General features: G+C 35.8%; 2 protein-coding genes and 1 pseudogene across 2 annotated transcripts; 2 read left to right on the top strand and 1 right to left on the bottom strand.

Moving 5' to 3' along the window:
- Positions 1-182: 182 nt before the first annotated feature.
- LOC104791471 (dihydrolipoyllysine-residue acetyltransferase component 1 of pyruvate dehydrogenase complex, mitochondrial) lies at positions 183-7,223 on the bottom strand. Its single transcript, XM_010517372.3, has 23 exons — positions 6,771-7,223; positions 6,049-6,105; positions 5,542-5,596; positions 5,428-5,461; positions 5,003-5,052; positions 4,875-4,919; positions 4,636-4,709; positions 4,430-4,499; positions 3,821-4,012; positions 3,680-3,724; positions 3,486-3,559; positions 3,110-3,179; positions 2,481-2,867; positions 2,269-2,329; positions 2,152-2,196; positions 1,979-2,062; positions 1,524-1,600; positions 1,391-1,453; positions 1,180-1,250; positions 1,023-1,083; positions 809-869; positions 645-725; positions 183-553 (listed from the first exon to the last, which is right to left on the bottom strand). The coding sequence occupies exons 1-23, from the start codon at positions 6,863-6,865 to the stop codon at positions 495-497; spliced, it is 1,911 nt and encodes a 636-aa protein (XP_010515674.1). The 5' UTR covers positions 6,866-7,223; the 3' UTR covers positions 183-494.
- Positions 7,224-10,347: 3,124 nt separating this feature from the next.
- On the top strand, positions 10,348-13,702 carry LOC104791470 (SEC12-like protein 1). Its single transcript, XM_010517371.3, has 10 exons — positions 10,348-10,842; positions 11,103-11,203; positions 11,754-11,886; positions 11,968-12,059; positions 12,259-12,358; positions 12,575-12,647; positions 12,745-12,865; positions 12,957-13,076; positions 13,192-13,262; positions 13,349-13,702. The coding sequence occupies exons 1-10, from the start codon at positions 10,660-10,662 to the stop codon at positions 13,537-13,539; spliced, it is 1,185 nt and encodes a 394-aa protein (XP_010515673.1). The 5' UTR covers positions 10,348-10,659; the 3' UTR covers positions 13,540-13,702.
- A 266-nt stretch (positions 13,703-13,968) lies between these two features.
- LOC104699082 (agamous-like MADS-box protein AGL103 pseudogene) lies at positions 13,969-14,918 on the top strand (annotated as a pseudogene).
- The last annotated feature ends 1,133 nt before the right edge of the window (positions 14,919-16,051 follow it).

Here is a 16,051-nt window from a genome sequence, read left to right as displayed (position 1 = left end):
TTATATCCTAAAACATTTTTAAAAATTACTAAGTACAACCCTATTTTGCAACGCATTACTCCGAACTACGGAGGACCTCTATAAAATTATCCAAAAGTTTGTAATTTTTGAATTTAAAAACTTTACCGATATTTCAATATTAATTTTGTCTAATGCTCAACTTCAAACCCATGATACTGATATGAGAGGTAAAAGGACCTTTTATCATTTCACTTTCACCTGTTTTGTTATCGACAGCTGAAGTTATTTATTTTTTCATGAGACTGGACAAACAAAAAATACCTCAGGAAGAATTGTGAACCAATCTGTAGGACGGATTGTAAACCAAACCCATTTTTTCGTAGTAGGAACCAAATAGAAAAAAATGAAACATGTAATCAGAGCTCATCCTGTATAGCAGCAGTTCTAGTTCTGGATGTGCACGTGGGTCGGTTCCAACTCCAAGGTTTATTATGTAGCAATCCAAGATCCATTTGATAAACAGTTGAACCTTCTTACAGAAGAAGTCTTCGAATATCCTCAAAGTTTGAACGCAATTCAGACAGAAACGAAGCTGAAATGAAACCGGTTTCATAAAAAGCAATTAGTAACAAAAAATAAATACAGTGAATGATAGCAGTAGAAACTAATGAATGTTGCATTACCTCCAACTTGTCCATCAAAGATCCGATGATCAGCGGATAGTGTTACATTCATCTTCGTTACAACCGAAGGCTTCTCAATTCCTGAAACAATGATAAAAACATGTCATAAACTCATCAGACTGGTGTACCAAAGGTGGATATCCAAAAGGATGTTACTATCTCACCGTCTATTCCCATAACCGGCTCAACCACTTTATTTCCTCTACCAATTGCTAGTATTCCAGCCTGCAAGACAATTGACGGTCCTGGAGTTTATTATCCAAAAACATATATGCGTCTCTATAGAGGCTAAACTAAATATTCCACCACACAAATTACAAACAGCAAAACTAAATCTTCAGTCTGTAATTTAGGGAGCATTTCCAGGGCTATGATTACCTGAGGGGGGTTAATGATTGCGCAGAAACTGTCCACAGGATACATTCCTAGATTTGAAATGCTGGAAAACAATAAAGTATGGTTTCTCGGTAAGTAGGAAAAGTTTCACATAATTGATAATTTCAGACGATGCTTAATAACTTTAAAGAATGAATACCTGAATGTCCCTCCTTGGAACTCATGAGGAGCAAGCTTTCCAGACCGCGCCTTTTGTGCCAGCTCCTTAACCTGCACCGCAGATCAATTTCAAAAATCAAAATTAATATAACTATTGATAAACAGCACATGATATATGGTAAGAACTGATCAAACAAGTGAGCCTCTATAGCCTGCCATATTGGTCAAACTTCAGAGAGAATAAGAATTACCTCTAAGGAAATACCAGAAATAGATTTCTGGTCTGCATTCTTGATAATTGGAGTCATTAAACCCTGCAACACATGCCAAGATGATGAGGGATAAACTGTTGACGTAATCAGAAAATCGAAGACACAAGTATACCTTCTCAGTTGCAACTGCAATGGATATGTCAACACTGTCACACATAACAATATCTCCTTTCTCAGCATCCCAGAAAGCTGCCAGTAATTGAGAAAGAGAACTTTAAGCAACCGTAACAAAGGCTTGAGCAAGCAAAAGAGAAAAAACAACCACATGATTGCAATCTACAAATCATTACATCAAACTCAAACTGAAAATATCCTACTCGTAAAGACTAAAACCGAGTCTAACATGCATTATCAGTCATATTGAATGATACTGTATTACAATCTCAAAACATCTTTAATAATTACTCTCAATGGGGGCAAAAGGCATTGCAAGTAAAATCCAACATGGGAGCTGAATTTCCTTAAAGAGGACGAACTAAGGTTTTAATCTAGCTCATAACTAGGGATGGGAACAAACCATGGTTATTTTTTTGCTGAATCATTTACGAGGAGAAAATAATTTCTCACCATTAGCTTGTCGTACATTCCTCAGTGCGACTGCCACTGCTTTGATAACTATGTCATTGACAGACACTTTAACACCATGGTTTTCTGCAGATCATGAAAGCACAATTCAGTCTGAGCCTCCCAGGCTGTTAACAACTACCAGGATGTGTGGGATAAGGATGTAGTCTACAAACCTTGAAGTTCTTTTCTAAATGCAAGAAGAGGATCCAATACTACATCTGCAGACACAAGCAAATGCTTAAACAGCAAATAAATACACAAGGAAAATACAAAGGTTGTGAATCACCAACCTGATTGTAAATATAAATGGGGTATCTTCTGTTTTGATTCCAATAAACGTTTTGCTATAATCTGCCAAGTGGAAAAGGTCAAACAGAAGACAAGATATCATTATGATCCTAACAGCAATAATCAATACAGAAAGTACGCTCCCCTTAAGGAAGAATGCTTCAACAGGAAATATTTATCATTCCACATAGAGAGCAATAAATATTTCAACTACCTTGCGAATTTGACTATTGGGAAAATCTTCATAATTATCTGACTGAGTCACAGGAGACTTTGATGTAGAGGAGGATTTGGACAAGGTTTCCTTTGATGGTTGTTTCTTTTTCGTAGATGCAGATGATTTAGAAGCTTTGCCAGAAGCAATTGCGGCCACAACGTCTGATTTCAGTAATGTACCGTAGGGACCCGATGCCTCAATTGATGATGCCTCCAATCCATGTTCTAAAATTAATAGTTTTGCAGCAGGACTGATCTTTGTGAAACCTGCTTTCCTCCCTGTAGGTTTATCTACGACACTGTGAGGGACTTCTTTAACTGTCTCAACCTCAGAACCACCTGTGGAAGAAGACTTGATGGCTTCAATACTTTCAGCATCTTCAACCTGCAACGAAGAAGGATTAGTATCTAATATCCCTCAATCTGCAAGCAATTGCATTTTCAAAGATTTTTTGTGCAGGCATAACCTTAACTTCAGGCAATATAACGTAGATTTAACTAGAAGAGTGCCGACCAACTTATACACAAAAGGCATTACCGGCTAACAAATGGATTAAATAACCAGTAGTAAAACAATTTTCTGGCATCAAGAATTTAGTCAGTGTACTTTTGAACTAAAAGACTTACTATAAGGGCAATCGGCTTTCCGACCGCCACATCCTTGGAACCTTCAGGAAGTAGAATCTTAGCCAAGTACCTACACCAAGAGTCATCCATCAATCTTTTACTATTAAGATCATTCATCAAATACTAATGCAGCAGTCCAGGTACATCTTTTTTTATTGAGGAAGCCCCTACTCATACTAAGAAATATGTAATCAATCTTTAAATCAGTAAACACTATAACAGTGATAGTATCACTTAATCCAAACAAAAAGAAGTGATATCCACAGATTATGAATGCTATATAGAATGAGCATCAACAGTTTGCCTAGAAATAGAAATATTGTTTATGCTCCAAGTGATTGCTAATAGGAATAAGGCAACAAGATTTTTAGTATACCCCTCTTCAAGGCATTCAAATTCCAGAGTGGCTTTGTCAGTCTCGATCTCACCTATGACATCACCCACTTCAATCTGTTGACAAGGAAATGAGAAGAATCAACACAGGCAAGTCCGCAAGTGCATAATCACCAGATTCCGTGTGGTGGAAATTACACAAATCTACTCTTCAGACTTGGGTCACCAGAAACTAACCTTGTCACCCTCTTTTTTCCACCATTTCGCAATGTTACCTTGGTTCTGCACATCAATTGACAAATAAATGATTCAGGGTCTCAGGATACAAGTGGATGCCTTCTCTTCCAAAAAGCTAGCACAAAATATGGAATCTCATACCATTGTAGGAGAAAGTGCTGGCATTTCTAAGACGACATGTGGAGGAAGATCTGATGCAATGGGCTGACTGGAACTTTTTTGTTGTGTGCTTTCGTCAGGTTTCATCTCTTGATGAGCTGATGTTTCCTCTTTACCAACTTGTCCACCCTCTACTGTGGCAGGAACGTTTTGAATGTCATCTTCCTCCTCAACCTTAATTACAATTATATAGTTTCTGGGAAAGTTAAACTCGTATCCATCAAACTTATGAAGCAAATATGTTGACCAAACCCTAAACTCTATACGCTACACCCTAATAAACCCTACCAAATATCATGTAGGGGACATGACGTGAAAACTCAGTATTACATGAGGTAATATTAAGAAGAAACAGCATGAGGATTGGAGTTATTTTTTCCACCATAAATATTGACAACAAAACACCATAGATCTCTTTGATTCGTTAACTCTTCCAAGATGTAAACCCAGGAAACAAAAGAAAATGAAGAGGCCAAAACCAGACTAGATAAACAAAGAGGAACTTCTAATGAGCGTAGGTCGATGCATGCATCACCTTTTGTGAGATCGTACTTGATTTCTTTAAATGAATAAGATAGCCATTGTGCTTACCATTATTGCAATCGGTTCATTAACAGGGATATCCTTTGATCCTTCAGTGACTAAAATCTTGGCCAGAAATCTACAGGATCATGCTTCATTGTAAGCCAATTGACATTTGCATATACTTGTAATGAGTCATATGAATTGCCAAGGTAAAATGGAATAAAACTATAAATCAAAACACAGAAATCATGAACCGGATTTTTTAGAATTACCCTTCCTCTTGACTCTCAAATTCTACAGTGGCCTTGTCTGTCTCTATCTCACATAGTACATCACCCACCTCTACCTGTCAGGATGAACCAAAATTCATACCTGTTACTGAACTTCCACATTTTTTTTTTGGGTCAGCTATATAATATATTATATCGTATTTCTTGTATAGTGATCAGTCTAAAATAACATCATACAAGTCGACTGAAGTTTTGTCAACCAGAAATTAGAAATAACACACCTTGTCACCTTCTTTCTTCATCCATTTCACAACATTTCCATGACTCTACAAAACCCCAAAAACATAAAACACTGACTTCTTGCATGGAGGCCAAGTTTCTTTTACAATATTGAAGTCCAATTTCCTACCATCGTGGGAGACAACGCTGGCATTGCAAGAACCATCTGTGTTGTGGATCCTACAACCCAAAAACAAATGAATTACTGGAACAATTTTGTATATTCGGTTGCCTCTCTAGTCGCTATATATTAGAGTATGATGGAAGCAAAAACATCAGAGAAAATAGTGCTATGGGAATTTTTTTGCACCTGCATCAACCAACATTTCCTATAAGATAAGCGAAAGTTGCCATCAATTATTCTTATCACCCACTTAATATTTTTGTCTTGGTAACTTTAATGGGGCTAATACAATTTTACAACTGCAGCAGGTTAATTTATCAGATGAAAGTCCCACAAATCAACTAGTTTAGTTATTCTAGTATGAAATTGCTTTGTAGATTCATTTTATGAAGATCGTTATTCCATAAGATGACATAACAATCTAGGAATACCTGTTGATGAAAAGTTTTGCACGCCAAATCGCAACTACAAGAAAACAGTGTATGTGAGATCAAGGGATCAATGAAAGTCAATTAAAAAAAAACATTACTAACTTTTGAACTTACAATTGGCTTTGGAGGACTATCATCCATTCTTGTAATCATGTCTATGGAAGCAGACCTGAAAATTTAGATGAGAGAAAATCTGAAAAAGGACAAACAGCTATTCCCCCCAGTTATTCCCAAAAAAAAAAAGAAAGGAAACGAGCTCAGTGGATACTAGTGAGAAACGGATTAACAAATGAAAAGAATTACATAACCATCTTAATTTCAATTTAAATATAACCTTGAGTGCCTACGATCACACTGGTTTCAATATAAAGAAAACCTTTTCCTTAATTTTCAAGGTAAGGGGAAGTCATCATTGTATAGAAAAACTCCTCGTCAAACAAAAAAGAGAGATCTTAAAGGAAAAATCTACGGGATAGAACCAAACCTAGAGAAAACGATGAAACAGGAACTGGAATAGACAGTTAATGCTGTTCTTAACTAAATATTGATTTTACAACAATATAGGTAAACTTTTTCGGAAACCATGTTAAATTACCAAGATTTGTGGTATGGAACACATACCTCACACCGTTACTGCTACCAATCTTGTCGTCCAAGTGGTATAGTCCATTGGAAAAGCTGTATCAGAAAGTTCATGGTCAAAATTATTGGATAGCTAAATAAATCACACCAACTTCGGTTCAATATTTTTTTCTTTTTCGTTTCCGAAATCCATTCATATAATCCAACATCTATCAGATGCTTCTCGTTGCAGAATACTCAACGACTACGACTACGCTGATTACTTGCATATTGTTAAGAACCACAATGCCAGTTAAACAGGATGGAAAATTCATCCTTCATAATTTTCAAAAACTTGGCAGCCAGTTGGTGCCAATACTGAACAACCAAGAAGATTATCTAGCTAAAGGTATTGGAATTAACAGATACTCGAAGGACACTCACTTCCTCTTCGATGCGAGTAACATAAAATGGAAATTTCATCTCACAGACTGGAGAGATAAACATCGTAATGCCATTTCAGAAAACAAACTAGTTTGATTGGTTCCAGCAAAAAGAATCCAATTGATATCGTCCAAAATTAAACTACTAAAAAGCACTTCGAGAAGTCAATGGCGGATTGTTCAAAAACGAGAAAAAAACAAATTTTGAAATTCAACTGGAAGACTAGGTCGCTTATCAAATTGCCAAGGATCGCACAAGGAAGAGAAACATCAAAACTTAGGCGGGACGAGAGAGAGAGAGAGGGGGGGGAGAAGACGCGTGAGCAAAAAAAAGCGTACCGAGTATGGAATCCGGAGGCAGGAGCAAAAAGACGAGCTCTGAGAAGCGAAGAAGTGCGGGTGATCGCAGAGCGCCGGAAGAGAGGAAGCACCATGACAGCACTTCGAGAGAGAAAAGGGTTTGACAAATCACAAATGGGAGCAGAGAGAGAGAGAGAGACGATGGAATCGAATCGTAACAACTTTAATTTTCTTTTTTGGTCAGATCGCAGCGACGGCACGAAACGATCCTCATGAAGGAAAGTGTTCTGAATTCATCAGATACGGCCCGGTCCGACCCGAATCGAAATCCGGTAATCGTTACTGAACCGGAATATCACCCTTTTAATATCGTATTTAATTGTTCGGTTTGATTGAATGAACAAAGTTTTATAAACATTTATTTTGGCAGTCCCCTCGAATAAGGGTTTAATTGGTTGTCTGCGACCACCTTTTGCGTTTGCCAAAGGTCGCGGTTACATAATAATAAATTGCTCTCTTTATAGTTCTACCAATCTAGCCAAACAAAAAATGGAGATTGTTCTCTATAGTCTAAAGTGCATAGTCCATACCGTTTAAAAGTTGGTGCATTAAATTAAAGGAGAATTACAACCCCTGAATGGGGCGATAAGATTAAGGAAAATCTATGACTAATCAGAAAGATTTACCGTTTTTAACCATAATCAGAAGCTTTGCCGCATATAAATAAACTAGTATTAGACCCGTACTACGTACTGGAAATTATTTTCTAAACTTAAAATGTTATATTTTTAACAACTAAATGTATTTAAAATGTTATAATTGTTTTATCAAATTACCTAAACAAAAAAAAAATGTTGATCTATCAAAACAATCAACACATCACCACAAATTCAAGGGGGAAAAGTCTGTTGCATAAACAAAACCCCTTAATACGTGATGATGCATCTACTCATGTGTTTAATTTAGTGAATTTTGTTAAATTATTTGGAAAATAAGTAATTATCACGTATACTAAAGATAATATATATAGAAAAGATTTGCATTATAGTAAGGAACTAACCTTGTTTCACTTTTCCGTTCAAGGTATTGAATTCATGTATCTGAGTCGTATATACATGTTTCCAGTGAATACCTATAATAGAAAAGAAAACAGATGAAAGAACGATATACAAACTCTATATAATAATTGTCTAGAAAGAAAAATGACAATCTTAGATCTTTTGACTTCATCAATAAAATTTGCCACCCTATTTCACGTAGACATAACAGAAGAGTTCTAATATATATGATTGTGCTATTTTGGATCTAATGATGTAGTTGTTTTACCTCTACACTCTCATTGACCTTGTTTTGCCAATGGGTCGATGTTGTTTGTTGTTTGCTTTGGGACTGTATGCATCTGATATAGTCATTGCTGATGGTTCCGTCTGTAGTTTTTGTTCATTAATGCTTCCAATATGAAGAGAGATTGAAGTAAAGATATTTGAGGTGATGGAGGGATCTTGGATGAACCACACTTACCCAATTTCGACAGTAGAGGCGTGGGAGTTTATTCTCGGAGGCGGATTGCTTTGCGTTTCTGTGTAAGCCTAATCTTGATTTGAAAAATAAATTGGAAGTTTTTGTTAAAAAAAGAATAGTAATTGATTCTATATATGCAAGTAATTGTTTGAAATTTTAACTGAGAGCGGTTGAGAAAGAGATAGTGGGTGGTTTTGCTACTGGATAACTGTTAGGTTTTGTAATAATTATTTAGTTTGGAGAGATTAAGCAGAAAATTGTAGATGCTAGCTTCTTTGATTAATATTGTCCTTTTAATGATTATTTAGTTTGTAAAAATACATAATTAATAATTGATAAATTTAAAATGTTGACAAAAAAAATGATAATTTTAAAATATATACGTTAATTTTTTTCCCAAAAATATGGTTAAAAATACGAAATTTTAAAACCATGAGTTGTTAAATTAAGAGCGAATTTTATAACTCTTTCCTTCAAATTAGGAGATGTGGTCTTAGAAAAATTGAATTTGCAGCATGATTAAAAATTAATAGTTTTGATATATTATTAAAAAATCTTTTATTTGAGGCAGTTAAGTTATTTCACGTTTTCTTGTTCTGTTAATTATTTAAACTATGAAGTAAAAGCCACATGTCACAAATTTATTAGCTAAGTGACTTGTGCTTTATATTATAAAGGATATTTTACAAATTAATTTTCAGAAAAAGTCAACAATTATTTTGGCTCTAACTATAATTGTCTTGATGGTCAAGAAACTCAAGATCAAAGTCTTAATAGTTATTAAATTAAAAATAAAATATCTTAATAGTTATTAAATTAAAAATAAAATATGTTGTAACTACAAAGTATATTATAATACAAATACGTCTTTATCCTAACATAAGTCTAATCCTCAAACTTCTTTTGTTCTTAATTAGTTGTGATCATGGCTTCCATCCTAATCAATAAACATATATGACTTTTTTGAAATCCACGTAGAATCGAGTCTTGTTAGTGGTGTTCACCAGAGATCGCCGGACTTGTGCAAATAAAATGGAAGCGATTTGACCAAAAAGTGGTGGATGCTTCTGAACGGTTTGTTCTTGAAGGGATGTGCACGCCTTCGACATTATGCCAGTATGACTTTCAAGAAGACATATATATTTGAGGGTTTTTTTTAATGCTCTCTTAGGCTTAACCTAAAACGGCTTAAGCCATAATATAAAAAGATCTCACGATTAGTCAAAAACCTGAAAAATTGGGAGGAGAAAAAGGAAAGGTAGGATTGTGTTCTCGTGTCATGGTAGGGGGAGATAAGAGATCTACTTTATGGTGAGCTCAAAAGAGGATGTAGAAGGGGTCCTTCAAAGGGATGTTAGAATGTCTTTACATGTAATTGGTGGCTACATGGTGAAATCTCATGTCTAAAATATGAGTCCTTATGAACAGTGCCGGCGCAATCAACGGAGTGACCCGGTGCGATCACAAAAAAAGTCCTATATTTTACTAAATAATCAGACAAAAAAAAATATGTCACTATTGCTTGCTGGAGTTACATGATTTACCCATCGGATAATGAAGACCACCTGATTAAAAGGAAAATAAAGCTGTAATATTTTGCTTGTTGAGGATTGAGAAGCAGGTGAGATGGAATAAAAAGAGGAAAAGAAGCAGTGATAGTTTAGTTTTAGGTTTAGGAAAAGAAGCAACAGTTTTTTGGTCTCTGTGCAAATGGACTTGTTGCACTGGTCAATCGCCGGGCCTGCTTATGAATAATGTGTACGTGCATTGCAATATTGAGAGATTCTTTCTTAGAATCTACACCAAATGTAATGAAGACTGAAGAGTATTTCATATAATTCCGGATATCGGGAATATTTCAATTCAATACTAATTTGGTTTCGATTTTTGTGGTTATAAAATTTTACAATCCATTCGTATAATTTGATTCCTTTCGATTTAGTTTTGGTTTGATGTATTTTATTGTGTGGGAACAATGAGATTGACACGAATGGGAAAGTCTGCTATATAGATCACGGAAGCACGATGTGACCGTAGCGTACTTCGGTACTTTGTATTAAAATTGGTATCGGAACAGGATCTTAGGAATATCCTCTCCCACCACCGGTCTTTGACTTATGTAATTATCTCTAACTACACGACTTTTTTTATAGTTAAAAACTTAAAAACAACAGCTCAAAATCTCCGTTTGTTTCTTCTTTTTGTCAAATCTGAGATTTTTGCAAATCCCATTATCATTATAATACCCCAACAAAACCTATCTGTCCCTAATTTCCAAAGTCAACTCCTTTTTTGTTTTTGTTTTTCTCTCTTCTGCTCTATATATAAAGGTTCCAAATTGGTGAGGAAGAAGAGAAATAGACCAAAGGAGAAATATATATATATATATATATCAATCCAAAAAGGAATGGAGATTGAAGAAGGGAGTCGTGAGAGTGGGCATGTTGTATGTGGATCATGGATCCGTCGCCCGAAGAAAGTTAACTGGGTCGTTATCGCTAAAGCTTCTAAACGCCGTGGCTCTTCTCCTGCTCTCCTTAACATCTTCTCTTTCGACCCCGTCACTGCTTCTCTCTCCTCCTCTCCTTTGGTAAATTTCCTCTTTTTACATGATTGGTTTTTTGAAATTTTAGAAACTGGAATGATACGTGAGCGAAATTTTTAATTGGGGTTTAGGGTGAATCAATAGTCTAGTCTAGTTATTTCGATTGGGAAATTTCGGTTCTTTTGAAAATCATGTAAGAAATCTAGGGTTTTTTTCAAGTTGTTCCCTTTTGATTCTGTGAAAGGTGTTAACTTGTGTCGACCAATGAAATAAAAAACAAACCTTTTCTTCTTCTTTGATCAAAGGCAACGCACACGCTTAAGGAGAGTGATGGTGATCCTGTGACTGTTACAGTGCATCCTGGTGGCGATTATTTCATCTGCTCAACCTCCAAAGGTGGTTGCAAGTACGTCTCTCTCTCTCTCTCTCTCTCTCTCTCTCTCGCTTTTATATCCACAAATTATTATATGATTAAAAGACATTCTATAGTTCCTTCCTCTGATACTATGTTTCTAATTTTGTTGAGTTGGTATTGTTAAACCTATGACACGTTCTCTCAATCTAGTCATGAGAACTAGGCATCAAATGACTAGAGCTTAACATTGCTTCTCTCATTACCTCAAACGATTTTCTCTACCCCTTATGTTTGCTGATGTTGAATTAATTGTACTAGTGCTTGAATTTATTGTGTTTTAGGTTTGGTTTATTATATTATCTGCATCTACTTTTGTTGGAGATTGTTTGATGCCTTTGTATAGTTGGTCTCTTTCTAGTTTAATCTTTGTATAATATTTTGACTTTCCTTTCTTGCATCTCTTTTGCAACTCAACTATTCTATCTGTTACTTGCATGCTAGATAATTGGAATCGACTTCCACCATTTTTGGACACTATCTTGCGCCAATACAAATTTTGTTTACGGTGTAGATGATAAAGAGAATTTATCTGATTTTGCAGGTCCTTTGAGATTGTTGGAGGAGCAACAGGTGTTACGATCTTAGCCAAAGAATTACTTCCTCTCCAAAATGCTGGACTACAAAAGTGTATGGCCTTCAGTTTTGATGGGTCTAAATTAGCTGTTGGAGGATTGGTAAGGAACTGCTTTATAAGAATTTTTTTTCTTTCACTTTTGCGAAAATTTTAGTTGTAGCTTACTACAAGCTTTATTCAGGATGGATGTCTCAGAGTTATGGAGTGGCCAAACCTAGGTGTAATTTTGGATGAGCCAAAGGCACACAAATCCATCCGGGATATGGATTTTAGGTAACGGCCAGAGTGTTCTCTACCATCATCTTCCTTTTATATTCTTTTCAGTTTAAACCATAATTGAGGTGGTAAAAAATGGTATTCTGTATTGGAACTGGGACTAGGGTCATACAACACAAATAGAAGTTAATGGAGATTGTGAAACGAGCCACTCAGTGCACCTTTCTCATATTTGCACCCTTTTTTTTTTTTGTAGTCTGGACTCAGAGTACTTAGCTACAACATCAACTGATGGATCAGCTAGAATATGGAAAGCAGAAGATGGTTTTCCTTTGTCTACTTTGGAACGTAGTGGGGTATGTGATTGAGAGAGTTGAAGTTTGCATTTGCATCCCTATATTGTAAATTAGTAATATCCAATGAAATCTGCATGGAAGAGGAGTTCCATATCGATGGTTTCTTCCAACAATATAATTCTGATTCCTCTCTGTCTAAATTATGTCTTTATCGTGTTTCTTATATTGGCTCCTGATGTATCTTTTGCCTAATTCTGATATTATTCATGTCTGCAGGATGAGAATATTGAACTGTGCCGTTTCTCTAAAGATGGAACTAAACCTTTTTTGTTTTGTGCTGCTCAAAGAGGTATATAATATTTAACACTTATGAGTAAACTATTTGCAAGCATCACTAGTGTTTTGAATTTATAACATCAGATGAAATCTTAAACAATTGGAATCAGGTGAGACGCCTTTGGTCAATGTTTATGACATTAGTACATGGAAGAAGCTTGGGTTCAAGAAGCTGTCAAGAAAGACTGCATCGACAATGGCAGTGAGCTTGGATGGGAAATATATTGCTTTGTGAGTCTTTCTTCATCCCGGGCCGGTTATTGCTGTCATGCTTCTGATTGTGCAAAGATTAAATCCTCAAATTTTGCACCTTTTTTTGTAGGGGTGGCAAAGATGGAGATGTATCTGTTGCTGAAGTTAAGACAATGGAAATCTACCACTACAGTAAGAGGCTGCATCTTGGGCAATCTATTGCTTCACTTGAGTTCTGCCCGAGTGAAAGGTATGGCGGATCAGTTAAAAAGAGAATGATAATCTAATTCCTTTAGAGTAAATAGCATTGCTTCTATTGTTGATTTTATCTAATTGGTTTTTTTTTTTGTTAACTTGGGGCTTAGGGTTATGCTGACAACTTCGAGCGAATGGGGTGAGATGATGACCAAGCTCAGTGTACCAAAGGAGTGGAAAGGTTTGTTGCTGATCTCTCTCTTTGTGGCACATATATAGCTTTAAATACCTCTCTCACTAATATTATCTTACCTGTTTGATGTGCAGAGTGGCAGATTTATGCATTGTTGTTTTGCTTGTTCATGGCATCAGTCGTTGCTGCATACTTTTTCTTCGAGAACTCGGATTCTTTTTGGAGGTTACCAATGGGGAAAGATCAAAAAAGACCAAAGATAAGTCTTTTTGGAGATTCATCCACGCCTTCTGAGGATCATAGTAGGTGGAACTTGGACCTATAGAACGGTTTATGTAAATTTATGAGACAATTCCTCTGTTTCATTTTTTTTTCTCAAACTTTGTTGCAATGTTTTATTTTTCTTTTAAATCTTTCCTCGGTCTCATTATTATTCTGATTTCACCTGACAATCTTTTGATTCTAAAATTAAAATTCGTTTTATGGTTTTGGCGTTTTGAACGGTCTTTGATTTCATTATTGATTGTCATTACTGTTGCAAATTACTTGTGAGTTCTGATTGAAAAAAAAAAATATTGAAATACACATTGAAAGATATTTTTGTAAGTGATGACGTCACGTGATTTGTCTCAACTCTTGGAAAAAACTACATTGAAAGGTTATAAGACTTATATATATACGTGGGTGTAATCGCATCTTTGTTATCCAAAGTTTTTTAAGAAAGGAAAAAAAGTCTAAACCCTAAAAATCGAAAAGATGACGAAAACAACGAAACCTAATGCTGCTTATTCTTCTTCTTCTCATCAGAGCCTAAGCTTAATGAAAAGACAAGCGACTGTGTTTAAGAAAGCTCGCGAGCTTTCTGTGCTCTGTGCGATCGAAGTTTGCGTGATCTGTTACGGAGCCGATGGAACGCTTAAGACATATTCAGAAGAGAGGGAGAAGGTCGAAGCCATCGCTCGAAGGTACGCTGCATTGAGCGAGACGAAACGACGCAAAAGAAGCGTTGATCTTCACGAGTTTCTCGCAAAATCCAACAAGAAGAAACTGGTGAGACCGAGACGTGTATCCAAGTTTCCAGTTTGGGACCCTAGGTTTGATAATTACTCTGGTGCGCAAGTCACGGGACTGGTTCAGTCCTTGGAGCGTAACCTAACCAGATTACAAGATAGGTTTCGCGCAGTTGAGGAACAGAGGAAGATGAATCAAGGACCGAGTGCGAGTAGTAGCACTACTACGAATACGATCAATCAATATCTGCTTCCACAACAACAACAACCAAACCAGTTTTCCATGTTTCTGTTTAACCATGAGAACGGGAATGTCTCGCAAATCCCATTAGGTTTGATGAACCAAGGGCAATCTCTGATGGCTCCGATTCCGCCTGAACTACTAATGATTCACCTGAATGCTGATGTGGGAAACTACAACTTGGGGTCACTTGGGGTACAAGGAGCTTTTGGTCCTCCACTTTATGATCTCTCACAGCCTCTCTTTTCTTGATTTGATTAGTGCAAATTATCTAGTGATTTTTTTGGATTATGTCTCTCTAGTCTAGTGTGTAATATGTTTTTTTTGAAATATGTCTGTCTGTCTGTCTAGTGTGTAATAGATTTGGTGACTTGCTGCAATACTCTCTCTACTGCTGTCATCTATACTTGTAAAGCCTTAAGTGGCTATTTTTAATCAATCGATTTAATCTAATCTCGAGCTAATTCATCTTGTTTCTAGTTACCTGCAACTATGAGTCCTTTGAATCATCACTAGTCGTTTTGAAATATATAACAAGGTTGGTTGTTCCAAACAAGGTAAGTGATGATGAATGAGGTCGTGTCTCTAACCGATTGGAAGTGGGCTGTGTCTTTGATCTGCAGTCACTGATGGTTCAAACCTTCACGTGTTACTTGAACCTTCACGTGTTGAAGATGTTGGGGCTGGAGAATCAAGTTTTGTGTTACGGTTTGTCAAAGATCAGTTAGGTGAATTATTCACCAGGTTTATGGTAGTTTCTCCAATGGTCTTACCTGCCTTGTTTGTTGTTTGTTCACATTCTTTGTATACTTCTTTGACTTTTATAAATATATATATATTTTTGTTTCAGGAATCAACCATAGGTGCAGATTTTTTTCTCACAAACACTTTCTAACATTATATACGCTTCATCCCCAGGGATAATGGTAAAGCCCTTGAGACACATCACTAAAGCATTAGTAAAATAATGAAGTTAAGAAGAATACATCACATCACTTAATTTACCACACACGTCTCTGTGTAAGCTCTTTTATCTACCTCAAGTTGAATTGTGATCTTATTATTAAATCTTTCCTCGGTCGCATTATTATTCTGATTTCACCTGACAATAACAATCTTTTGATTCTAAAGTTAAAATTCGTTTTGCTGTTTTGGCGTTTTGAACAGTCTTTGATGTCATTACTCATTATCGATTGACTTTACTGTTGCAAATTACTTCTGAGTTCTTCTTATTGCAAAAAAAGAAAGTTCAAAGATATTTTTGTAAGTGATGACGTCATGGGATTGGTCTCATTTATTTTATTATTTTTTTTTTTTGTCGACCTTGAAATTTCCAAGTCGTCCCTGCCATGGTCTCATTTAACTCTTGGAAAATATATAAAAAACGAACCTCTTACTTTTCATATTAAGAAAAGAAACTTCCAACAAAAATAATTTGCAAAAATAACCTACTTTAAAATTAACGGTGCTCAATTAAGAACAGACCCTAAAAGCCAGTTCTGAATCTAGAAACAAAGCTTATGTGTTAAGAGGGTGTTTTTGGATTAAAAAGAAGTTTGAGGTTATTTATATAAATAATATTTCCA

Source organism: Camelina sativa, chromosome 6, assembly GCF_030686135.1.
Source record: "Camelina sativa cultivar CO46 ecotype springtype chromosome 6, ASM3068613v1".
NCBI lineage: Eukaryota > Viridiplantae > Streptophyta > Magnoliopsida > Brassicales > Brassicaceae > Camelina > Camelina sativa.
The sequence above is the reverse complement of the archived record's forward strand: the minus strand, read 5'-3'. Positions and strand labels throughout refer to the sequence as shown.

What these genes read in the sequence shown, in the direction of transcription:
- LOC104791471 (XM_010517372.3), bottom strand. Translation starts at nt 6,865, where the DNA reads ATGGTGCTTCCTCTCTTCCGGCGCTCTGCGATCACCCGCACTTCTTCG. An exon ending in CCATTTATATTTACAATCAG is followed by an intron (nt 2,197 to 2,268) that starts GTTGGTGATTCA and finishes TTGTGTCTGCAG; the next exon opens with ATGTAGTATTGGATCCTCTT. An exon ending in TTTCTGGTATTTCCTTAGAG is followed by an intron (nt 1,251 to 1,390) that starts GTAATTCTTATT and finishes TCTGCGGTGCAG; the next exon opens with GTTAAGGAGCTGGCACAAAA.
- LOC104791470 (XM_010517371.3), top strand. Translation starts at nt 10,660, where the DNA reads ATGGAGATTGAAGAAGGGAGTCGTGAGAGTGGGCATGTTGTATGTGGA. An exon ending in GATGGGAAATATATTGCTTT is followed by an intron (nt 12,866 to 12,956) that starts GTGAGTCTTTCT and finishes CTTTTTTTGTAG; the next exon opens with GGGTGGCAAAGATGGAGATG. An exon ending in TGTACCAAAGGAGTGGAAAG is followed by an intron (nt 13,263 to 13,348) that starts GTTTGTTGCTGA and finishes TTTGATGTGCAG; the next exon opens with AGTGGCAGATTTATGCATTG.